Source organism: Pleurodeles waltl, chromosome 2_1, assembly GCF_031143425.1.
Source record: "Pleurodeles waltl isolate 20211129_DDA chromosome 2_1, aPleWal1.hap1.20221129, whole genome shotgun sequence".
NCBI lineage: Eukaryota > Metazoa > Chordata > Amphibia > Caudata > Salamandridae > Pleurodeles > Pleurodeles waltl.
The window spans coordinates 278162537-278186312 of record NC_090438.1 but is presented as its reverse complement, the minus strand read 5'-3'; the positions used below and the strand labels follow the sequence as shown (position 1 = coordinate 278186312).

General features: G+C 42.9%; 1 protein-coding gene across 3 annotated transcripts in view; it reads left to right on the top strand.

Moving 5' to 3' along the window:
• The window catches only part of MCF2 (MCF.2 cell line derived transforming sequence), a 795890-nt gene that overhangs the window by 582174 nt on the left and 189940 nt on the right, over nucleotides 1-23776 (top strand). For all 3 annotated transcript variants that reach the window (XM_069212449.1, XM_069212451.1, XM_069212450.1), the window contains 2 exons: nucleotides 12094-12182; nucleotides 19912-19978. In XM_069212449.1, the coding sequence (XP_069068550.1) occupies nucleotides 12094-12182; nucleotides 19912-19978 (156 nt within the window). The remainder of the gene's footprint in view (nucleotides 1-12093; nucleotides 12183-19911; nucleotides 19979-23776) is intronic.

The window sequence follows — 23776 nt, the reverse complement described above, 5'->3', positions numbered from 1 at the left end:
CTCTGACCTGCACAAGGAAAGATAATGTTCCTGATATGTCTGTGGGGATAACATTCTAGAACTTTCTTCCAATTCAAATCTTGCCCCAGGAATAAAAGTAGACCCTCAGACCCTCTCTTCGGTTCACTTTAAAAAAAAATCTTTTTATTGAAAATATTGACCTGCACGCTTTGCACATCACAAGTCTTTCCCAGCACAGAATGAAATATCCTGAACTTGCTCATAGCACCTCCCACCCCCAACGCGCCTTGCAAGGGAGTCTCCAGCCGAAGTCCCTAGTCTTTAGGGGTTATCATCCAGAACATGCGGACCGTCCCAGGCAGGCACATTATCTGGGTGTCCTGGGGTACTTAGTCCCCCTTTGTCCTCTATTTTATCCACACCTTCCTCCATTTTGCTGGGCATCCCCAGCTCATATAGGTGACCTTTTCTGCTAGCATGCACCAATCCATGTCCCTTTTCCAGTCTTTTAGATCTGGGGCATCCAGTGAACCCCACAGTCTGGCAATGTTTCTTTTTACGACCACCATGCCGAGTGTTACCCAGAGTCTCTCTGACTGTCCCTGGCGCATAGGTTCCCATATGTTCAATAGACATCTCTTTATTGAAAGTGGCAGTGCCTTGCTCAGGAGACCACTGAGGCACACCAGGACCATCGTCCAGTATTGTCTTATGTACTGGCATTCCCAGAGGATGTGTATGAAGGATTACTTTCTCCCGAATCCCCTAAGACACAAGCCATTCGGGCCCTTCCCATCCTAAATCTTAGCATGCATGGTAGATATACTCTGTGTAGTATTTTCAATTGCAATAGGTGGAACCTGGAGAAAATTCCCACCTCCCTCGGGGATGCCAGTGCCTCCTCCCATTCTTCATACTCAAGATCCCCCAACTTCCACTCCCATTGCTGCCTAAGGTGTTGGAGTGTGTGTGTTGAGTTATTGATTATGGTTTTGTAGGTGAGGGAGATTGCTTTTTTATGGAAGAATTCCTCAAGGAGCCCGCGCTCCAAATGAGAGGCCTCTGGGAGTTTCATCTCCCTCGGGATGCCTGAGTGTAAAGCATGTCACACCTGAAGGTAGCAGAAGTGCTCCGAAGGAGCTAGATCATACTCCTCCCGCAGTTCATTGAATGTCTTGACAGCATTATTTGGCCAAAGGTCCCCAATCTTGAATATGCCAATAAGGTCCCACCTTGCGAACTGAGAGAGGTCGCCCTGGGTGCCCAGTGCTCCAGAGTCTCAGAGTGGGGTGGCCTGTGTTAATCTCCCCTCCCATTCCAGGGCCTTAAGTGTGGTGTGCCAATAGCCGATGGTCAAAGACGTGGGTCCCAGGTGACGTGACTACGGGTGGGGAAATAAAGGGCCCTCACTAATCCACCCATCTGCAATAGCATCCATCCGATAGGTGGGTTCATCTTGTGGCAAGTGCATCCAGTAGTTGACCTTGTCAACTGTACAGCCCAGTGGTACTTCTTTATATCGGTGAGTGCAGTTCCCCCGTCGTCCCACCCCCTGGTCAGCTTAGTAAGGTCAATTCTGGCCTGACCCTCCCGTTCCATAGGAGGGCCCATAGTTCCATTTCTATCGCTTTGTAATAGTGTGGGGGAACCGTATACGGGGTATTGTATAAGACATTCAAAAAGTGTGGCAATGCCATCATCTTAAACAGAGCAGCTCTTCTGAGCAGGGACAACAGTAATGATCTCCGGTGTTGTATGTCCAGTTTAAGTCATCCCAGGAGGGGAGCCAACTAATGGGAGTAGTAGCTGGCGGGGTCTGCTGTTACAAAAATGCCTAAGTTATTGAAACCATTGATTTTCATTTCGATCAGGCTATCCCTGGGGTAGGCGAGGGGACTCTTTTTTGAAGATGTAAATGGTGGACTTTGCCCAGTTGATGGGTAAATCCAGACTGGCCAAATAGGATTATTATGTGCATTACTCGGTCTAGGGAGGTGGAAGGTTTTGTAATGTATAACAGAACATCATCTGCATATAATAATATTCTGTCCTCCCACTGTTCATTCCAAGTAATCCCCTTAACCAGGGAGGTCTGTCTGCACCCATGTCACTGGTTGCTCGCAGCCTAATGCGAACAACAGGGGCGAGAGTGGGCACCTCTGTCAAGTGCAGCAGTGAAGAGTAAATGTCCACAACCGTGCGCCATTCACCACTACTTCCGCCTGTGGGGAGGAATAGATGAGCGGTATCCAAGCCCTGAAGCTGGAGCCAAATCCCATCCATTCCAGCACTGTGAAGATATGTGGCCATTCGACCGACTAAAAGGCCATGCAGACATTTAGGGTGAGAATCGCTGCATCGTCTCGCAGGGTTTTAGCCTGAGCGAGCACCTTGTGTACTCTCCTAAGAATCAATGCCACGTTACACCACGGCATAAACCCTGACTGGTCTGGGTGTATGTTAAACCTGGCATCCTTGGCGTGGTCTCCCCAATATTTTTGCCTCTGCTTCCCAGGTTGTTGACTGTGTGCTGATCTCTGTTTTTGCTGTTTTTGTTACTCTGGGCACTTTACCACTGCTGACCAGTGCTAAAGTGCAAGTGCTCCCTATATGAAATTGTATGAGTAATTGGCTTACCAGGATTGGCGTATTTGATTTACTAGTAAGTCCCTAGTAAAGTGCATGACTCAGACCTGCCACTTCAGTAACTCTGTGTGCAGGTTAAAACTGCCAATTCGACTTGGCAAGTGTACCCACATGCCAGGCCCAAACCTTCCCTTTTTTTACATGTAAGGCACCCCTAAGGTAGGCCCTAGTTAGCCCCATGGGTAGGGTGCAGTGTATGTTAAAGGTGGGACATGTACTAAAGTGTTTTACATGTCCTAACAGTGAAATACTGCCAAGTTCGCTTTTCACTGTGCAAAGCGTATCTCTCTCATAGGTTAACATGGGGCTGCTTTTAAATATTATTAAAGTGCAGATTCCCGTTGAGAGCAGATAGACATTTTGAGTTTGGGGTCCCTGAACTCACAATTTAAAAATACATCTGTTAGTGTGGTTGGTTTTTAGATTGTTAGTTTGAAAATGCCACTTTTAGAAAGTAGGCATTTTCTTGCTTAAACCATTCTGTGACTGTTTGTGGATTACCAGTCTGGGTCAGACTGACAGTTGGGCTGTTTGTGAATCCCATCTAGACAGTGAGACAAAAGGAGCTGGGGTGTAGCCTGTATATCATGATGAGCCATCTGAACTAGAGTGGAGGGAGGAGTGGTCACTTACACCTGAATGGGCTGTGACTGCCCTCACACAATGTATTCTCCAGCCCCTTGGTGTGTGTCTAGGGCCTGACCTGGGCAAGGCAGGATATTGTAAACAACAGGGACTCTCCTTTAAAGGTTGCCTATTTCAAAGGTAGAAAGGGGTATAAGTGGTGGACCCAAAACCAAAGCCTTTAGATCACTTCTGGAACCAAGAGGAACCTCTGCCAAAGAGAAGAGCTGCGGAGAAGTGCTGCCTCTGCCTGTGACTGTGCTTTTTAGGCTATCCTGCAGATGCTTCTTCTGCCTGTGAAAGGGGACAAAGACTGGACTTTGTTGTGCATTCCAGCTTGAGAAGAATCTCCAAGGACTTGTACTGAGCTTGCCTCCTGTTTTGAAGTCTCAGGGGCATCAAAGACTTCCTCTGCCAGCACCTGGACTCTCTGCTGAGACTCCTACCCTGCCAAGTGGTGCCCTATCCAGTCCATAGGCCCTTGAAAGGTGTAGTTGGCAGAACAAGGACTGAAATCCATGCACAGAACATTGTGCAGGGAAATGTTTGATGCACTATCTGCAAGATGGCTGATAAACGATGCGCCACCCACTTCGCTGCTGAAATCGATGCTCCATCTGCATCACGGCTGGGAGATCAACGCATCGTGGATGGAGAAACAAAGCGACACCCACTTGCGGCTGCAGACAACAATGCAAACCCCAGGCATGGCTCTCCAACAGCGTGTGACCGAATTTCACACGCATCGTCCCTGGGTGCCAAAGTCATTGTGAACCAGCACGGATCCGAGGTGCCCTGTCTGGAAATCGACGCATCTCTCTCTTGCGAGCGACTCAACTGGAGAAGAAACTATACACAGCCTTACTTGCAAGTAAGGAATTGACGCATTGCTGACTTTTCTGATGCATGCTTGCCCGCGTGGCTTTATTTTTGACGCACACCAGGTGCTTTGTATAACAACAACATTTCCATTGTTTTCTATGGAGTAACACTCTTATAATTTTGAAAATTCATATCTTGACTTGTGTATGTTGGATTTTTGCCGTTTTGGTCTCGTTTGATTTAATTAAATATTACCTATTTTTCTAAACTAGTTTAGTGTCCATTTTGTAGTGTTTTCACTGTATTACAGTGTGTGTTGGTACAAATGCTTTACACATTGCTTCTGAATTAAGCCTTTCTGCTTGTGCCAAGCTACCAAGGGGGTGAGCAGGCGTTAACCAGGTGTGTTTCTCCTTTACCCTAACTAGAGTGAGTGTCCTTGCTTGGACAGGGGGTAACCTGACTGCCAACCAAAGACCCCATTTCTAACAGTGCATCAGTGTGGGTAAAATTGGTGTGAGGCTGGAGGCCAGCATGTTGGCCAGTATCTTTAACTCTGCATTAAGCAGGGAAATTGGGCGATATGAGCTGCAGTCATCTGCTGGTCTCCTTTCCTTGTGAGTGGTGATGATGGAGGCCAAGCGTTGCTCTTGGGGGAATTCCCCTTTGACCAGGCCCTCTGCGTACATTATTTTCAGGTGGGGCACTAGGGTAGCGGCTGTTGTCTTGTATAAGTCAACCTGAATCCCACTGGTACCCTTTGCCTTTCCTGATTGCAAATGACAGATGGCTCCCACTATCTCATTTGGTGTGATCTCCCCATCCAGGCACTTTCTGTCTTCTGCTGATAGGGTGGGAAGCGGAATGACAGCTAATAAGTCATGTGAGTCTTTCACTGTGGCTGAGGAACTCGGGGCGTAGAGCTCCTCATAATAATTCCCAAAAGCACTAGCAACCCCTTCACTATCTCTAACTGAGGAGCCTGATTTAGTGCAGAGCGTACCTACCCAACGGTGCCCTGTGTGACGTCTATAGAGTCAGGCCAGTAGCTTCCCAGCCTTATCTCCGGTTTCATACAAACTTCGCTGAGTCACTCTATATTGGGTTCTAGCCGCCTCATGTGCCATATCGTGGTACACAAGTTGCTTGAGCTATAGGGTGTGAGCCGCATCACAGTCTCGCTGGTCAGGGGGCGACCAGCTTTAGCGTCGTAATTTCCCTTTCCAAGGCATCCATCTGAGCCCATTTTTCTCTTTTCTGTCCCACCATTTCAGAGAGGCCCACTCCTCTGACCATCGTTTTGTATGCTTCCCGCACCATTTACACAGAGCCCACTGAGTTGGTATTTTCATCAAAATATTGCTTGGTTGCTCACTAGTGCCGCTTTAACTTTCAGCACCCTGAGTGCCAGGAATCCCCAAAGTGCCTCCTGCGTTATCTGTCAGCATCCCCAGGGATTAGGGTTAAATCATATCTCCGTTCTTGGTTAAACCTTCATGTTTCTAAGTAAATATAATGTGCTATGTTACTCAATTGGTTTAATCACTGCTCAATTTGTTTGCTAATGTGAGCAGGTGTAGACATGTGCTTCTAATTGAGTGTGGTGTAAACATGTGCTTCTAATTGGGTGTGGTGACTCATCCACATGTGGAAACTCTACTGCTTTCCTGATTGGCTATAATTAGCAGAGTGAAGCATGCCTCTCTGCTTGGCTTTGTTTTGCTTCCTGATCTCAGCATCTGATTTTGCAGTCCAGCCCCTGCTGTCATCCTCATATTCAGGGCTTTTGAGGCAATTCTTTTCTTCATTTCTGTACCAGCTGACACCAGCCATTCCTCCAGCACTCCGGAAAAGACTGCAGCTAAGTGACTAGCATTCTCCAGGGAGTTTGTTCTTTGAGCGCCACGCTTTCCTAGAACAGCTGGTGTATTTCAGACCTCGTATTTTGGGAGTGCTTATCTTGAAGAAACAAATGTATTTCTGAACATTCTACATTATTATTGTAGTTACTTGCCTAAATGTGCTTCAGGAAATCTGCTTGAGCTCAAGTACTACAAAAAGTGACAGTGCAATTTTAAAAGAGCATTTACGTGACTTTTCTCCCTCGAATAGCATAACTCTTGGATTTAAATTGTGTCATTCATGCCAGTGTTTCAGGTTTGAGGAATTTGCTTTTGAAGGGTTTTTCACACACACAGTGAAACCAAACCAAAATGTGCCACCCTAACTGTTTAAACCCAGAGTGGACATTTGTATTTCTTGAATTGTTTTTGTTCCTTTTAGTTTAACCTTATGCATGCAGGAAAGTTATGTTTGATATAATTAATGCCCTTGTTTGTCTTTCTTGTGCATGATAAGTGCAACCACATTTCTAATTGTAGTGTGCAACAGTGAATCTCTGTGAATCCAGCCCTAGTGTTGCAATACTTATTGTTATGGTACTCAGTTTGGGTTTTTGGTAATGCAGTGTTAGTAATTGTGCCAACAGTTATTATTATCCAAGAAATGTGCTGGAGCATCCCGGTGTTCTTCCACCATTCCTGTGCCCATATCAGAAAGAGAGATTCCGTTTCAAGGAAGTTGAGTGCACTAACTCTACTATCACTCTGTCAACAACGACCTGCTCCCCCGAAGATACAGGGTGCCTGGCTGTACCGGCAAGACGTGGTAGTGTTTTGTCTCTTTCTCTTCCACTCCCCCTTTCTTTTGGGACACCTGCGGGGGTTTCTGTGTCCACCAGGAAGTGCCGAGAGGTGTTCCAGGAGGTCAGGGTATACCATCGCCCCTACAGACATCCTGCTTTTCAGGTGAGTGGCCCATCTCGACATTGAGATACCACAGATTTATTACAATCTGCCTCTGATTCTTGATTGGGTGAAGGTCATAAACGATCAACAAAGGGGAGTGGCCTGATATTCCACATGCCAAGTGGCAGATATCTTGCACTCACTGCAGTTGATGAGCTAGCATGAGTAAATAATTGATGTTGGAGAGACTACTTTGGGCTGCTGAGTAAAATCTTTATTGATGCTTATCAGGTTGGCGAGTCCACCACATGTCCATCAAGCCCTGCGCTGCCATAAAGGCAACCAGAGGTTGCTTGGTGGGGGTAGTCAGTCTGAGGAGATGCCGGTCAAAGATATAATTTAGGGTAGCATTAAGGTCCTCTTCCATAATTACATGGGATACGAGGCGGCATTGTTTAATGGATTTACTGGTGGAAGTGACTCGGACCCACAGGAGCTGAGCTACAGAGCTGCCATGTTGTTTTGCAGTAAGCCCCCCCTCTTTGGTTCACTTCTCAAATCAAGAAGCAGAATTTGAATTTATAAAATTTCTAGAAAAAAGTGCTCTGAGACTTTGCTGCTGTGTGGGAGAAGGCACGTCCTCCACTTCTGCTTTGGTGAATGCGTGAAGTGTGGGCAAATGATAGTGAGGCAGAGCGTAGTTAGTGGAAATTCAGATGTTGGTTAATGTAGATGGGTTCTAGGTTGTGTAGAGGTTTGCATGTGTGAGTCAGCAGCTTGAAAAAGCACCTCCTTGTACGTGGAGTCAGTGGACTTCCCTAAGGTGTGGTGTGCTCATCAGGGAAGGTTGACTATGAGTCTGGCTGTGGCATTCTTTATGGTCTGAAGTCTTTGCAGGAGATGAAAGGTGATTCCTATGTAGAGGTCATTGCCATAGTCTTGTAGACTGGTTATGAGGGCCTGTGTCACGGTGCATCTCGTGTGTGGGGGTAAACACTTGAAGATCTTATGTAGCATGTGCAGAGTGAAGAAGTAGGCAGAGGAGATGGTGTTAATCTGTAATTCCATTGTGAGCCTGTTGTCAATGATGATTCTGAGGTTTCTGCTATGTTCAGAGGGCGTGGGTGCGGGTTCTAGTTCTTAAGGCCGTTCCATGTGTTGCTACTCTTACCGAAGATCAGAACTTCAGTCTTTTATGTGTTTAGCTGCAGGCAGTTTTCTTTCATCCTGTCGGTGACGCTTGTCATGCATCTGTTGAAGTTGTTTTTAGTGGTGGTGGGATTGTCGGTGAGGGAGAGGATGAGTTGAGTGTCATCTGCATAGGAGATTATGTTGAGGCCCTGAGATCTGATGATGTTGGCTAGTCCACTCATAAATGTGCTAAAAGCAGGGGGCTGAGGAATGAACCTTGGGGGACCCCACAGATGATGTCTTTTGGTTCAGAGGTGAATGGCGGTAGGTGAATTCTTTGCGTTCTTCCAATGAGGAAGGAGATAATCCATCTGAGTTTGTCCACTTGGATGCTGATGTGGAGGAGTCTTTTTATCAGCGTGTGGTGGGACATGGTATAGAAGGCTTCTGAGAAGTTGAGGAGAATCACGACCGCTCTTTCTCCTCAGTCGAGGAGGGTACGGGTGTCATCCGTGGCTGCAACCAGGGCAGTCTTGGTGCTGTGATTGCTGCAGAAGACAGATTTGGAGTTGTCAAGTAGCAGATTTTGCTCCAGGTAAGTCATGAGATGCGTGTTGATGATTTTGTTCAGTACTTTAGTTGGGAAAGGGAGCAGGGATATTGGCAGGTAGTTTTTGAATGCGCAGGGGTCTGCAGTGGGTTTTTTGAGTAGTGGTTTAAATTCAGCGGGTTTCCAGTCATCCGGGAAGGTTGTGTGATGATGGAGGTGTTGAGTAGAGTGGTGAGTTCCTGGCCAATCCTTTGGTTCCTGAGATTGAAGATGTGGTGTGGGCAGGGATCTGTTGGGGCTCCCAAGTGGATGGATTTCATGGTCGAGGTGGTATTCTCTATGGAGAGAAGGTTCCAGGTGGTTAGTCTGTGGTTGGTGTTGTTTGTGGTGGTGGTGGTGACTAAGTCAATGAAGTTTGTAGTTGTAGGTAGGCTTTGAAGTTCCTGTATGTGGTTGCAGTCTTTTTGTGAAAGAAATCAGCAATGTTGTCACACAGCTCCTGTGACAGTGTGCTGTTGTTTTTACTACCGCCTCGTTGGAGAATTCCTTAATGATGTTAAAGAGCTCCTTGGTGTTGTTGCTGTTGGTTTTGATGCACATGGCTAGTGCTGCCTTCTTTGTTGCTCTCAGCAGGCAGTGGTAGAGGTCGAGTGAGGTCTTGAAAGCTGTCCTGTCTGAGGTGTCTTTGCTGGCACGCCACTTCCTCTCCAGCTGTTTGCTGTCTCAATTAGCTGTTCTGAGTTCAGGGGTGTACCAGCTGACCTTTTTAGGGGTTTTTCTCTAGATGCTGCCTTTGACAGGACGGTGCTGTTGACACAATTGGTGATCCAGGCGTTGAAGTGGTTTACTCCTTGTTCGAGGTCGGTGGTGGCGCTGGAGGTGTTGAGGGCGTCAATCCATTTCGTCTTTGAAGCTTTGCTCCATGTCCAATGAGGGCACTAGATGTCTTAGGTGTGTCAGTGCGGGAGCTAAAGTGGAGTGGTCAGTCCATGTGAGTTTGGTGGTAAAGATGGGGTCCAGCATGTGTCCTGCACTGTGCCTATGGTTGTGGGCTATCCGGTTTAATCAAGACAGGTCATACTGTTGAAGAGGTGCCATTGTTGTTGCCATTGGGTCATCGAAGTGAAAGGGGGAAGAGGAAGATTTAGTCCTTGGAGTCTAAGGCTAGGGGCACAATGACGTCTGTGATGGTGTTGCAGAAGCTGGCGCACTGGCCTGGAAGTTGGTATGCTAGGGTACCTCTGATGGTAATCTTGTCATCCACGTGGAGCTTGAAGTTGAGGTGTTTCATGGGGGTGGCTATATGTGTGGGTACATGAACCCACATCAAGTGTGTAGTTGCTAATGTTCTTTTGTCATTGAAGGTCAAGTTCCTGCCAACTCATGGTTAGTTTTGTTTACAGCATTATATAAATGTTTTGATGCAATAACTCACAGACTTGTTCATTTGATTGGTCACTCACTTCAACATCAGAGACCTCACAAAATAAAATGTTATGTTATGCCACATGTGGGGGCCTCAAGAGTTATTGATAGTTTCTAAGGCTGGGACCATTCATTTAAGATTCCAGCATAGAAGAATGATTTGTTTCTGCTCGTTGCTTATTGATTTGTCAAATGCTCTTTCAGTAAGGAGTCTCTGCTTTGTCGTTCCTGAAAAAGGTCTAGATTTCTGACTCTGAGCAACCTGGTATTTGCAGTCACAAGGGATTTGACCACGTAGTTCAGGTCATCCTCCCTTTTCTTCAGGTCCTTGACATTTCTCATCACAAGACTGACCACATTTATTTTCTACAGCATCTATTGTAACAGTGTCTGCTGGGTGTGCGGTGGGTGGGATGGTGGCTACGAGGTTACTGAACAGACGTCATAGTCCTCGACCACTTCCTGTGCCATGATGACCAGCCCATCATCTTTAAATTGGTCTGTTTGTGTGTGTCAAACGTGGTCATTGAAAGCTCTACAGCTGTGTCAAGCGGGATCTCTGTCTGTGTGCCCTGTAGAAGAGACTGGCTTGGCTTGCAGTGTCTTGGACTGTTACATGAGCTAGAGCAATATAGGATTTGGCTAAACAAGTCATCTCATGTGGTTTCTGGCAGTTAAACATGCCATTGAGGGAATTCGTAATTTATCACACATAAATCTGGTACTTTCCAGACATACGTTGAATAAATTCCAGAAAGTCATCGAAGATGAATACACGCACGCTCAGGAATAAGTTTGGTGGTCACTTGTGTATGACGGAGGAAATGTTTTTTTTATTTTCAGATGTATTGAAATATGGCTAAATACATTTGTATTATTAGTTATTTGTAGGTTATCATAAATGTCTTTTTCATCTTTTGTGTAATTCACACTTATTGAATAACATTTGGTTCGCTCCCTGTAATTCTGGTTTACTACATTAGCCTATCACTTTATCTACTTGTCAATAATTTGCTTTCACATCTTTATGACTTAACAGCAGGGGCAGCTCCTCTGCTATGGTGGAGGAGCGTCGCCCCCCTCGCCAGCAGCAGCTGGAGCTGCAAACCTTTAGAAATAAAATGATAATAAACAGTGTTTATTATCTTTATATTTTTAAAGGGGCAGGGCCATGGGGGTGACGAGCAGTGAGGGGAGTGCACAGAGCACTCCCGGCAGTGCGCAAGTATGTTTGACCAGCCGTCTCGGGCCGGCCAAACGCACATGCGCAAGGGTCACAGTCTGTGTTGGAGCGCCCAGCCAAGGCGCTCCAGCCAATCAGAACGCTACTCTGAGCAGCGTCATGATTGGCGCAGGGCAGGCTGAGAGCCTGTGCCTGGAGTGCAGTGGCAGTGCAGTGGCGACCAGGTAGGTTTAATTTTCATATATACAAATATATATATATATATATCACACGAGAAAGAGAGTAAAACGCTGCACTCCTGGAGACAGTAACAACTATACATTTATTGCTCTTGATCATTATTGAGGCTATATCTGGCACCACGACGTGTTTCGTTAATTCACAAATGAACATAGGCTTATTTACTGTTTTTTGCACATGGAACATATACAGGAAACATGTTTTCCTATGTGGAAGCTTACATTCCTATGCCTGTATTAAATAGGGGAGTTTTGCTTCCATGGAAAGGTTCACAATTTTCACCATAAGTGCATTTTGCGATCATTAAATCTTGCAAGTTTGATTTGGTGAATCAGAACTTGTGTACGTCACAATTGCATCTAACATCTAACTACTGCATAGGTGCTCTAAAATGTTTGTAAAGCACACTAAATTTGCTAACCTTTTTCTAATGTATTATGTTCACATATATATGGTTCTTTTATGTGTATATAGTTTAATTCGTAAAACTGACATCCCATTATTCGTAACTACATTAGGCCCAATTCACAAAACGTTTGCCATGAGTAGGTGTTGTTTACTCTTGAAGTGCCCCTGGCTTATCCAGAACCATACAAGAGTAAATCACACTTATATCTAAATCTTAATCCTGATTACTCTTGAAATGTGGAGGTAAGCCAGGACTACTGCAATAGTAAGTCAACAAAATGTTTCATATGCCGGATGAGGAAAAATTCTCATTAATAAGACACATACAAATAAATCATGTCACTTGTATTTTTTAGATTGAAGTAATGCACGATTATGAAGAAAAGCGTAATTCCTTGCAGTTTTCCGTTTCTGAACATGAAGACACCTTGGATACATTAAAGAGGTAATATATCATATTATTGTTAATTAACACTTTGGCTTTCTAATCTAGGAAATGACTTTACTAAATTGAGTTTTTAGTTTGCATTGTTACCTGTAAAAATGTTTTCTCTTTCTTTTACGAAATTGCATTATTTATATCCACCTTACCCCCATGCAAAGTATCTACATACTAGTAGAATTCAGCATGCTTCCTTATCTTTTAAATATGTATTTTGCTTACTGTTTGTAGTTAATTATGTTATTTTGAGGGCTATTTTACAGAGAAAGTAATGGGCATAAAGATAAGCACAGTTATTGCACTATGTTTGACTTGATACTTTCTGCAGGGCGACCACCAAACATTTTGCCTTCACCCATCCTCTTTTTGTGATTCTGTCCACTTTACCACTGCTAACCAGTTTTGTGCTCACTCCCTAAACCATAAGTCCCTTGTGGAGTGGCATATTGTATACTCAGGGCATGTAAATGATATGCTACTTATGGGCCTGCAACACTTATTATAGTCACCCATGTAAGTAGCCCCTTAACACATGCCCTGTGTCTGCCATTGCAGCCTGCATACAGTTTTAAACTACCAATTCGACTCTGGCAATATAGACCCTTTGCCAAGCCTTAAACTCCCCTTTTATTACATACAGGTCACCCCTAAGCTCTAGGAAGCACGCAGGGCAGGGTGCAGTGTAAGTAAAAGCTTGGGCATGTACCTTTAGGTTTTACATGTCCTAGTAGTGAAAAACTAAAAAATTTGGTTTTCAGTACTGTGAGGCCTAAATCTCTTGGAGGATAACATTGGAGTGCCGTAGTACACGTAATCAGTGCTAACGTCTGATTGGGAACAGGTAGGAAATTCTTGTTTGGTGTCTGAGAAAGTGTAATTAAAAATGCTCTTTAATGGTAAAGTCAGATTTTAAGTTACAATTTTAAAAATGCCACTTTTAGAAAGTTGACGTTATCCTGTTCTAACAATTTGTTGCCCACAGCCTGTTACTGGGTCACATGACTGGGTGTAGTTGGCAGTTGGACTTGTTTATTCCTCTCAGACAGCCATACAATTGTGAGATTATGTGTGCCTGAATGGCTATCAGCTGTCAGGAAGGGGGCGCAGAACTGGGCACAGCCCACCTGCAAACAAATAGGCTCTGCCCAGCCTTCATACAAAGGACTTGTCACCCACTGCATTGTTCATGCATCCAGCTTAGAGTCAGAGTAGGGGAGGAAGAAAACTTCAAGGGCTTCAAATTAAGTTCTCTAGAATCTTCTACTTTAAAGAAGGCACCATGTATAAAAATAGGACTGAGACCCACTCTTCAGCTCACTTTGTGGACCTGCGGAAGGACTCTGAGGACTCTGTGGCTTGCTATGTATTCTGCAAGACTGCTTTGCTGCACCTAGAAGGACTGTTTTGCTGCCTGGGGCCTGCCTTGAACTCTCAGAGATCTGCCCTGCTGTTTAAGCTCTATTCTGCTGTTGAACCCAGGACTACCAGAGTGAATCCAAGAGCTAATGGGCTGACCTGCTTTTGAGAACCTCAGGGATCGAAAAGGATCTAACCATCTTGAACTCGCACCCTGCGGAATTCAGACTTAATTCCCCAAGATGGTGCCCATCCAGCCCCGGACCCATGCTGGTGATGCTAAAGGTGCCCAGATAGCCAAAATCCAAAAAGAGAAGCTTAGAAAAGTTTTGGCTTAAAACTGCTCTGAGAACTGAGAGAAGACTAAGACCAACTGGCTTGTCTACCTACCTGAGGTACAATGCTGGCTGGTATGACTGCGCAGCAGCTAACACTATGTTGTCCTCTGCAGCAGCAGATCCTGTTCAATTGTCCTTTGATAAAGGGGTATCATGCCTTGTGGAACTCTCGTCGGCTGCAGCCTCCAGCCTTGTCCCGCTGCTGATTTTCAAATTCCAAAAAATTACTAAGTAAGAATGAAGAAATCTTCACTGCAACTTCCAGTGGCTCCCTGACATTGATTCTCTGTCCTCAGACACCGCCTGCAGCCTTGCCCCGCTGAACTTCACCTTCTTAGAATATTTTTCTTCAAAATTTCTTCTAAGTCCGAAGGCAAGCACCAACTAGCCCCAATCCACTTTTTGTATCGAACCTGCATTCCATCACGTTTGCCATATTTTTCGAATTTGAACTGAGTTTAAGTTTTTTCATGATGCAAGTCACTTTAGCGTCTTACTGTTTTCTTTGCAAAGAACAATGCAATAGCAGAGTTACCAACATAAACACCAGTAGGTCTTCTCACATGTATATACCTCAGAAAAGAGAAAATGTCTGGGCAGCCTCAGCCACTCTGTAAACTCGACTGACAAGAGATGGGAAAGTTACAATGTGCTACTGTCAATTCCACATGATGCATTCCAACTGAGGTGTTACGTTATCTTTTCTAACAATGCCCTTACAGGACTTCTATGTCAAGGATTGACCTAGTTATATATTTTCAATAGTGTGTTTAGAGCACTCATTGTCAGCAATTGGCCTGTTGTATTAGCTGGTTATCATCCCAAAGCCTCCAGTCAGCTTTTGGCTAAAAAGGCTTCTTTTAATCCTTTACCTTCACTGGAGATAGGCAGTAAGTGCTCAAATGGTTACTGACTGAGAGCAGGTCATAGCATCAACACTTGAACTGAAAATTCCCAACCGCTTTCTCAGCTCCACTCAAGATAAGGACAGATGGCTGAAATTTGCCAGTAGAGAGCTGTAGTCGGGCAAGAACCTGGAGACAAAGGTTAGAGAAAAAAACAGGGTGATGCTGATTTATGTTAATTCTTTTACAAAATGCTTAACAATTTGAACCAAGTCCTTTTGTAAACCAGCAACCAAGCACCAAAATAAAAACATGGGTAATATGTTACATGCAAGGACGTGAAGGAGCAGACATGAAGACACATTCTAGACTTTTTACATTTCCATATTAACACTGTAGCGATACCTAATTGAAGCATAATACTACAACAAGAAGACCAAGGTTGTGATGACAGAAACTACTTAAGAAAAGTCAAGAAGTCTTCCAAGAGCCTGTAATTGTTCAAAATAGACATGTCAAACTAAATAAGTTGGAGTGTTGTGATCATTTTGTTTATAAATAATTTTATTAGATTTTAAACATAGTTAGCAGTACGCTACCTGCAGATAAAACTGTCCCAAAAACTGTACAGCTTGTTTATTCAATTGCTGATCCACCTTCCCATAGAGTTTCAGAAAAAGGTATTGTAAACAGGAAGACCAAAGCAATTGAACCCACAGGTAGGATAAACACAGCTCCATGATATTATACAATGTTATATCCTTGACAATGCCCTCTCCTACTTAATTTTATATCAATTAATCATTCACAAGTCTCAAGCAGCAGAGGGATATAGAACAAGCAATGTTCTGCACCCCGACCTGCCACTTACTAAATTAGACCTAGTTGGCCCGTGTCCCCCTGTAAAAAACAAATTAGGATTGGGGAAGATTGGCATGAATGGGTATGAGAAGGATGTAAGATTCCAGACCATGGTTAGTTTATGCCATGATAATCCACTGCTACTATGCCATATTCTGCTACACCTCCAGCAAAAACCATTGGACCAATAATGTTTATTGCTAATTTGCTCCAAGCCTTATCGGGTACCTTTATAGCTTCCACTGCACTGTGAGTGGTAACCTGGGACTTATCACTTATGGCAAGTTCATGCAATCTCTAATATAGTGTTCAGCACTCCTATCGAAACCCAGCCACCAAAATGTTCACAAATTCTTCTTTTTATTGCACGCATTCCTATGTGCCCTTCATGAGCCAAGGTCAACCTTTTATTCCTAATCCCGTATGGTACTACTAAAACCTTAGCCCTGTACAGAAGATCATTCACAATAGACAACTCCTCATAAACCTGTTTATATATATATATGCTTCACTCACCCCTTCTTTACATTCCAGTTTTAACTAGTTACTCAAAGTGCTTTCCTTTACCTCCTTGAATTGTTCATCTGAACCGCACGCTGATTTCCATTCATCCTCTGATAAAGCACCCTCAGAGTGATCTTCAACAGTACATACTTGCAGTGTATCATCATTATTTACTACTTCCATACCTCCTTGAATATCTTGAGTGGGAAACAGAGAAAGACAATCAGCTAACCCATTTTTGATGCCAGGGATATATTCTACCAGATAGTTATGCTCTTGGAGACAATACTGCTATTTGAGTATTCTAGGAGTGGCACATTCTCCGCCTTTGGTGGTAAATAGTTGTACCAAAGGTTTGTGATCAACTCCCACTGTAAACTTTGTACCCCATAGGTATGGTTTAAAATGGGTAATACCCCACCAGCACACCAGAGCTTCCTTTTCTATCACTGAAAAGGAAGATTCAGTGCCCTTGAGGCTTCTGGATGCGAATTCTACAACGTCATCCTTGCCAATTCTGTGTTGCATTAATACGTCTCCTAAACCTTTGTTACTGGCATCCATCATGATGATGCTTTAATCATGGGTATCAAATGATTTCAGAGGAACAGCATATACTACTTCTTTTTTGATTGATTCAAATTCCAGATTACATTCAAATGTAACATTCTTTTTTAACAGATTCCTTAAATTATATGATTTTTTAGCACATCTATGGATAAACCTGGTGTAGAACTCTACTAATCCCATAAAGGATATTAAATGATCTTTATTCTCAGGTGGACAGAGATCTTATATTGCCTTAACTAAATGCCTTAGGTTCAATGCCCTCTCCTGACAATTTGAAACCTAAATAATCAATACATGGAGTTCTGAATTTACATTTTTCTGCACTCAGATTTACTCCTTTTTCTCTTAAAATAGATAACGTTTGATGTAGTCTTGAATTATGTTGTTCTTGATCTTTCCTAAAGATCAATACATTGTCTTGAAATGCAACTATGCCTTCTTGTCCCTAAAATCAACTTTCTATTACTCTTTAAAATACTGCTAAAGCAGTAGCCCTTCTGGAGTTATAAAAGCAGCTAAGTGTCTAGTATTAGGATGTAGGTTGGTTTGGTGGTAAGCCAACATCATGTTCAGCAAACTGAAAATGTTACCCCCCTTCAAACTAGACAACATTTCATTAATGTTAGGGAGCGGGTGGTGATTAACTTGTATCTGCCTGTTCAGGTCTATTAAGTCGACCACATCTGAATCAATCCATTTTCTTTCCAATCAAACACTGTTGGTGCAACCCAATCCAATATTTCATCCTGTTCGAACAATTTGGTGAGTTCTGTCTTTAATTCACGAAACAAGGATAATAGTACCCTTCGAACTTTGTGCACTGCAGAAATGACATGTTCTGCAAGTTTTATTTTATGAGTGAATCCCTTGAATAATCTTAAATTATTTTGAAATACCTCTGGATAACACTTTTCCCATGTGTTTTTCTCCAATGTGCAAACTTTTATATATTCCTTCCTCAGTATCACTTGATCCAGATCATTGGGATACAATATGATTTCCAAATTTATTTGGTCATACCAACCTAAAAGACAAGCATCAGCTTTAGCTACATACACCACACCTTGTGTTAAATTGTCTTTACATTTTAAGTCAGCTTCAAATTCTCCATTTACATCTATGGGCTTTCTAAATCTTTCAGCTGGATTCCTTTGAAAGTATCCTTCCACACCTTTTCACTCATTAATGTGAATTGAGATGCAGAGTCCGCCATGACTTTGATCTCATGGCCATCAATAACTAATTTACAAAAAGGTCTTTTCACCATTTTTAAGGATACTCCCCACACTGCATCTTCTTGGTCATTCCCCCTAGATATGTCTCCTACCATGAACACTTTGTCTTCTTTAGAAGAAGAATCCTCTTGTTCATTTGACTTATTATGTTCACCTTTAAGTACTTTATTTGCTTGCCCTCTGCCAGATAATCTGAAAACTTTGACAGAATTACCCTTTTTCAAACATTTGGCACACAAACGGTCAGTAGCGGGACATGCACTTGAATTGCCTAAATGAGACGTACTTCAACATCTATAACATGCCAGTTGACGAAAGACTTGATTGTTGGTCTTGTCTAGTTGTTTTTCACTGTCACTCTTCCTATTGCTTTTCTTATATTTACTCCTCACAGCTAATACATTCTGGTGTTGAGATTTTCCATCTCCTCAGCTTTTTCTAAGGTTAGATTAGGTGTAGATAATAGGGCTTCCTGAACTTTTTTGTGGTTAGTTTGTTTATTCACCTAATTGATCTCTGATCATTTCTTCGTCAAGGATTTATAATAAAAAGAAAGGGCCCCTGCATTGCACAACATTCCTTCCCTTCCCCATGGTTGCCCCATGTTGAGCACGCACCGCATTTAATGTACAACTGCATAGTAAGACCCAACACCATGCTAAATCATAGACTGCAGAAACCTCCATTTGTAAAAACATACACCCCAAATTACAAATTGCCAAAATATTGACCTTTCATAAATATCTGTCCAAAAACATGTTAGCGTATATTTAATTCCTAAATTCAGAGCAACTCACTTCCCTGATGTTTTAGGACTTATGTGAGTTAGTTTTTTATCTGGAGTCTTAGGGTATTTGGTACCATGTGCTTTTGAGGTACAAGTAAACATTTTTGTGGGGAGATATTTTTCAGAGTTGAAGATTTTGGTAGTCTCTGTTATGCAGTGTTTGTTTTTTATAAAAAATTGCAGCCTATTTTTCCTACACTACCTGCAAAGGTAGAAAGAGGTGCATCATAAGCCAGACTTGCCTTATCAAATGTCAGGTCTAGTAAAGAATATCTAGGCAGCATCTAACACTGATCATCCAGAAGAGGAGACTTTTTATAGGAGAGGAGTAAGTGTTAAACAGAGGTACCTACAGGTATGTATCTAATATATAAGAAGGGAGAGCCCCTGAGAACGGCAATAGCAGGTGTCCCTCTTGGCATGCACTTCACTACAATGTTCTTTGGTTGGACAGAGGTGCCACAGAAAGGTGTGAATGGCATGCTGAAGAAAAGAGCAAGAACCTGGAATACTAACAGTCACGTAGATGTCGTAGCGTTCCCACATCCGAATTTCTGATGGTGAGCGGTGTATAGAAATAAAATAGAAATGAGATTTGGAAATAATAATTATCACAAAGATTGCGATTGATGTACGTATTTGAAAATTAGGTTGTGCAGAATTGTTTTCCTGATTGTTCAGCATAAAGTTATTTTTGTTTAACAACTAACATAGCTGATATTGTGTACATCTATAGTAACAACAACTCACAACAACTGATGTTACAGTAGAAAAAAAGTTCTGGGGCAGCTGTGTCAAAAGACTTGCTACCCAATAATCAATACAAAATGTAAGCAAAACACTTCTGACTGTCTCACCTATCAGAGAAAGTATCTTTATTTGTTTAACTGTACTTTAGCAGATTACTGCTAAATTGGGAGATTGCTTAAGTGGGAAATTGGGAAAGCTCTTGTCTCACGGATTCATTCTAGCCTCAAATTAGAAGATGGTAGTACTAAACTAGTGTGATGAAGTTAAAAAATTGTGAAAGGTAGAACTTCATCTGTCAAACAATATTGTGGCATTATTACTTAGAATAATTCATTAGATTATCATGCCTAATGGCAAGGAAAGATGTACTGCTGTTGTTTACAATGATTTCATTCATTCCAGTTGTGGTGGAGGTCTCTGGTTGCAGTACAACACAACATAAGCAAATATTACATTTTATGTGTACTCTTTTGTTTTTTATTTTAGTCATGTCATACATGAGCTTATAGAAACTGAGCGTGTATATGTAGAGGAACTGTTCACTGTTTTGATGGTGAGTTTCTTCAGATACCTTGTGGCTCGCTGCTGCTAGCACTTTCTTATTTTCTATGCTTCTCTGCTGGTTGGCATGTTTTTTCTCGCCTTTTTAATCTTCTGTCATTGGCCTGCCTTTCAAATTTGCCTATCGTTCTTGCAACCTGTTTTAAAGCTGTGTTAAATTTTTTTTTTTTTAAATGAAGTTTAATTATATATATATAAATTTACATTCTTACCAACAGTTACTTGCTGATGTAGGAAAACTGTGTGCCTTTGGGGTGCTTTGCTGTGATTATCAGGCTTATGTCTGCCGCAATCAACAGAGCCTTAGGGCTCACAATGCATATTCTGCCAGACTTATTTTTCAGCATGAAGCTAAGCTGAACTGCATGCATCTGCCTTTCTTTGCCAAATCAGTGAATCAATTTAAGAAATAATTGTAATGAATAGCTAAAGGCGTTTCAGGAAAGAACGGTTACACTTCAGAACAATTGTGCCCTTACTGTAAGTGCAATGACTTGTTCAAATCCATTGTAGTGAGGCCCTCGTGTAAAGTCAACTGCTCAGTAAAGCTCAAAAACTCACTGCAACATTTATCATTTGCATCTGGCTAATGGTAAGTTTTAGTGCATGATTGCACATTTTGTTACAAATGTGCTTTGTTTAATCACTATATACGTAATAGTAAGAGGAAGCACTCAACCACAGGATACTATCACTCATATTCTAATCAACAGTACTATAAAACCAGGTGCAAAATTTGACAACTCCTGTTTTGAACAGCTACCAACGTCCTCTGCCTGAGGCCCTAAGTAAAAGTGCAGGGTGGGTCTACCTAATCTCGTAGTAGTGTGAGGTGGGGAACAACATACATTTAATTTCTTCAGAATTAACTATTTTCTGTGAGCCTAAATTGGGTGGCTACCAAAATGTATTTTGCTTCCAGCTGCTTGCTTTTAATTTCTTTGTGCATAAACCAGATCTTATCATCTGATTTTTCAGAAGATATTTTTGAGGCCCTGAACAGTCTGCATAGACTTGCTTAGCCAGTCACTGCCTGTTCAACATGTCAGCCTTAGGGTAGTCTTCTCCCACATTTTTTGCCTACTTACCTCCATTTTTTATGAAATTCATTTTTGTTGCCCTAAGGACTCTGGCTCTGTGCACTTTCCCACTGCTAACCAGTTCTAACGTGTTTGTACCCACTCCCCTAAACATAATTTATTTGGCTTATCCTGATTAATATATTTAATTTACTTGGAAGTCCCTCGTAGAGTGGTATACCATATAACCATGGCCTATTAGTGAAATGCTACTTGTGGACCTGCAGCACGTATTGTGCCACTCACTTATGTAGCACTTTAAAACATACCCAGGCCTGTCATTGCAGCCTGAATGCAGATTTAGACTGCCAATTCAACTTAGCAATGTGACCCCCTTGCCAAGCCTTAAACAGCGTTTATTGCATATAAATCACCCCTAAGGTAGGCCCTAAGTAACCGTTAGGGCATGGTACATTGTAAAGAAAAGATTGGACATGTACTTTAATGTTTTACATGTCCTGGTAGGGAAAAACTCTATTACTCATGTTTCGTTACTTTGAGGGCCTACCTGTCCTATAGGATAAAATTGGGTTGCCTTCTTACATTTAGTAAGGGCTAACTTTTGATTGGGAACAGGTAGCCAGTTCATGTTTTGTGTCTATGGAATTGTAATGGAACATCCTCTTTAATGGTAAAGTCATGTACCTTTAGCCTTTTTGTGCCTGCAGCCTGTCTTGGGTCGCATGATTAACTGACAGACTTTGTGAATTTCTCCCAGACAGTCACACATAGAGGGATTAAGTGTGTCTGAATGGGAAGCCCACTGGCAGGATGGGGGTGGAGCTGAGCACAGCCTCACTTGCAACTGAATGAGCTGTACTCTGCCTTCACACAAATGACTTACCACCTCCACATTGTCACAGCAGCCAGCTTGGAACCACGGCAAGGGAGTCAGGAAAGTCAGTGCACTTCAAAGAACCTTTTTATAAGCTTCTCCCACCTTCCAGGGGAAGGGCGCGGGGTATAGAAAAAGGACCCTCAAACCAACTCTTCAGTTCACTTGTTATGACCTGCAGAAGAACTCTCTGAGGACTGCCTGCTGCTGTGACCTGCTGTGGAATCAGCAAGACTGCTTTGCTGTACCTGGAAGGACTGAGTTTCTTATTGGAGCCTGCTTTGAACCCTAAGAGGCCAGCCCTACTGTTTGAGATCTGAACTCTGGACTACCAGAGTGACTTAAAAGGTTAGTTTGCTGACCTCCTGTTCATAGCCACTGGAACATAAATGAGTCCCACCGTCTAGAACCCTCACCTGGACCCAGCATGAGCCCTGAACCCCCATGTGATGACCCACTAGTCCTGGACTCTTGGTTGTGACGCTAAAGGCACCCAGACGGCCAAAATACACAACTGAAGACTTAGAAAAACTTTGGCTTGATAACTGCTCCTGCCTTGGGCCTAGATGTTTGAAACATGTAGAGCACGACAGTTTGGAGATATAAGGGATCACAACATGTCCCTAATCTACATCCCTTTTTGTTTTTATTTTTACTCAAATTCCTGGAAACAAAATAAATCAAGCAGGGAACTGAAGGTAATTTTAAATGCCCTACACATCCCACTAACAATTTCACTTAGAAGTGCTTCCTGGTTGAACCACACTGGGTGTCTTGATTGTCGACCCAAGACATGAAGCATGCCACTAATGAGTACTCATGGGTGAGGGACTCTTAAAAACTTTTAGGGACTCCTGATTAAGAAAGGCAATTTGGGGACCTCGCTCCTTTTTAGTTGTTGGCTTTGTTCATGATGCAGCTAGTTTTGAAGATAAGGTGAGCTAACAAAGAGAGCAGGTGGAATTCCATGAGTATGGGGGTGATATAGTTCTGTTTCTTCAGTTCTTGAATGATGAGGGCTGCAGCACATGCAGTCTGCCCTTCATAATGGCCCGTTAGGAGACTGGGAGGCTATGGAACAGCCTCCCAGTCTCCATCACCCAGTTGCTAGAGTATGAGGGCTTAAACAGCAGTTCTGAAGTTGCTTTCTGGTAGGAATGATTTCAGTTTCTTCAGTAGTGAGCAGGTATCAGGCTGTCTTATTTTACTTGGCAGAGTGTTCCTTGAGGGCGAGGTTTGTGTCCAGGGTGAATCCATGTGAATTGGCATTGGTTGAGGGTTGGTGTTTGAGCCTGTCTTGGTCTGTGGTATACAACCAGATTCACTCTAGTTATTGTTTGTTGATCTTGGCAAATGTTAGGACTTCTGTCTTGATTGGGTTGAACTTCCGGTAGATGACTGACATCCAGGTCTGTAGTGGAGTAGACTTACTAGAAGAGCTGTTCATCTTTGGCATATTAGTTAATTTTCATGTTTCTATATGTGAGTAGATCGCCACAACCTCTATGTAAGGGTTGAGGATGATAAGGCACAACATGGAACCCAGTGGGATGCCACAGTTGATAGAGATCCTCTGGGTCCTGAAGGTGATCATTTGAATGGACGAATGTCAGTTGGATGGAAAAGAGAACACCAAGGAAAGGCATTGCCAGTGAATCCCATTTGAAACTTCAAAATGTGGGTGAGTGTAGGATGGTCAACGGTGTTGAAAGTAGGTGAGAGGTCTAGGAGGCTGAGGTAATCTTTATCAGGGGTCAGGAGGTAAGGTAAGGTAGCTGTCTCCATGCTGCAGCTTGAACTGAAGCCAGATTAATAGTTGTGAAGGAGTTGTTTCCCATTAGTGTGAGCCCAAACTGCTTTTTTCAATGATCTTGCC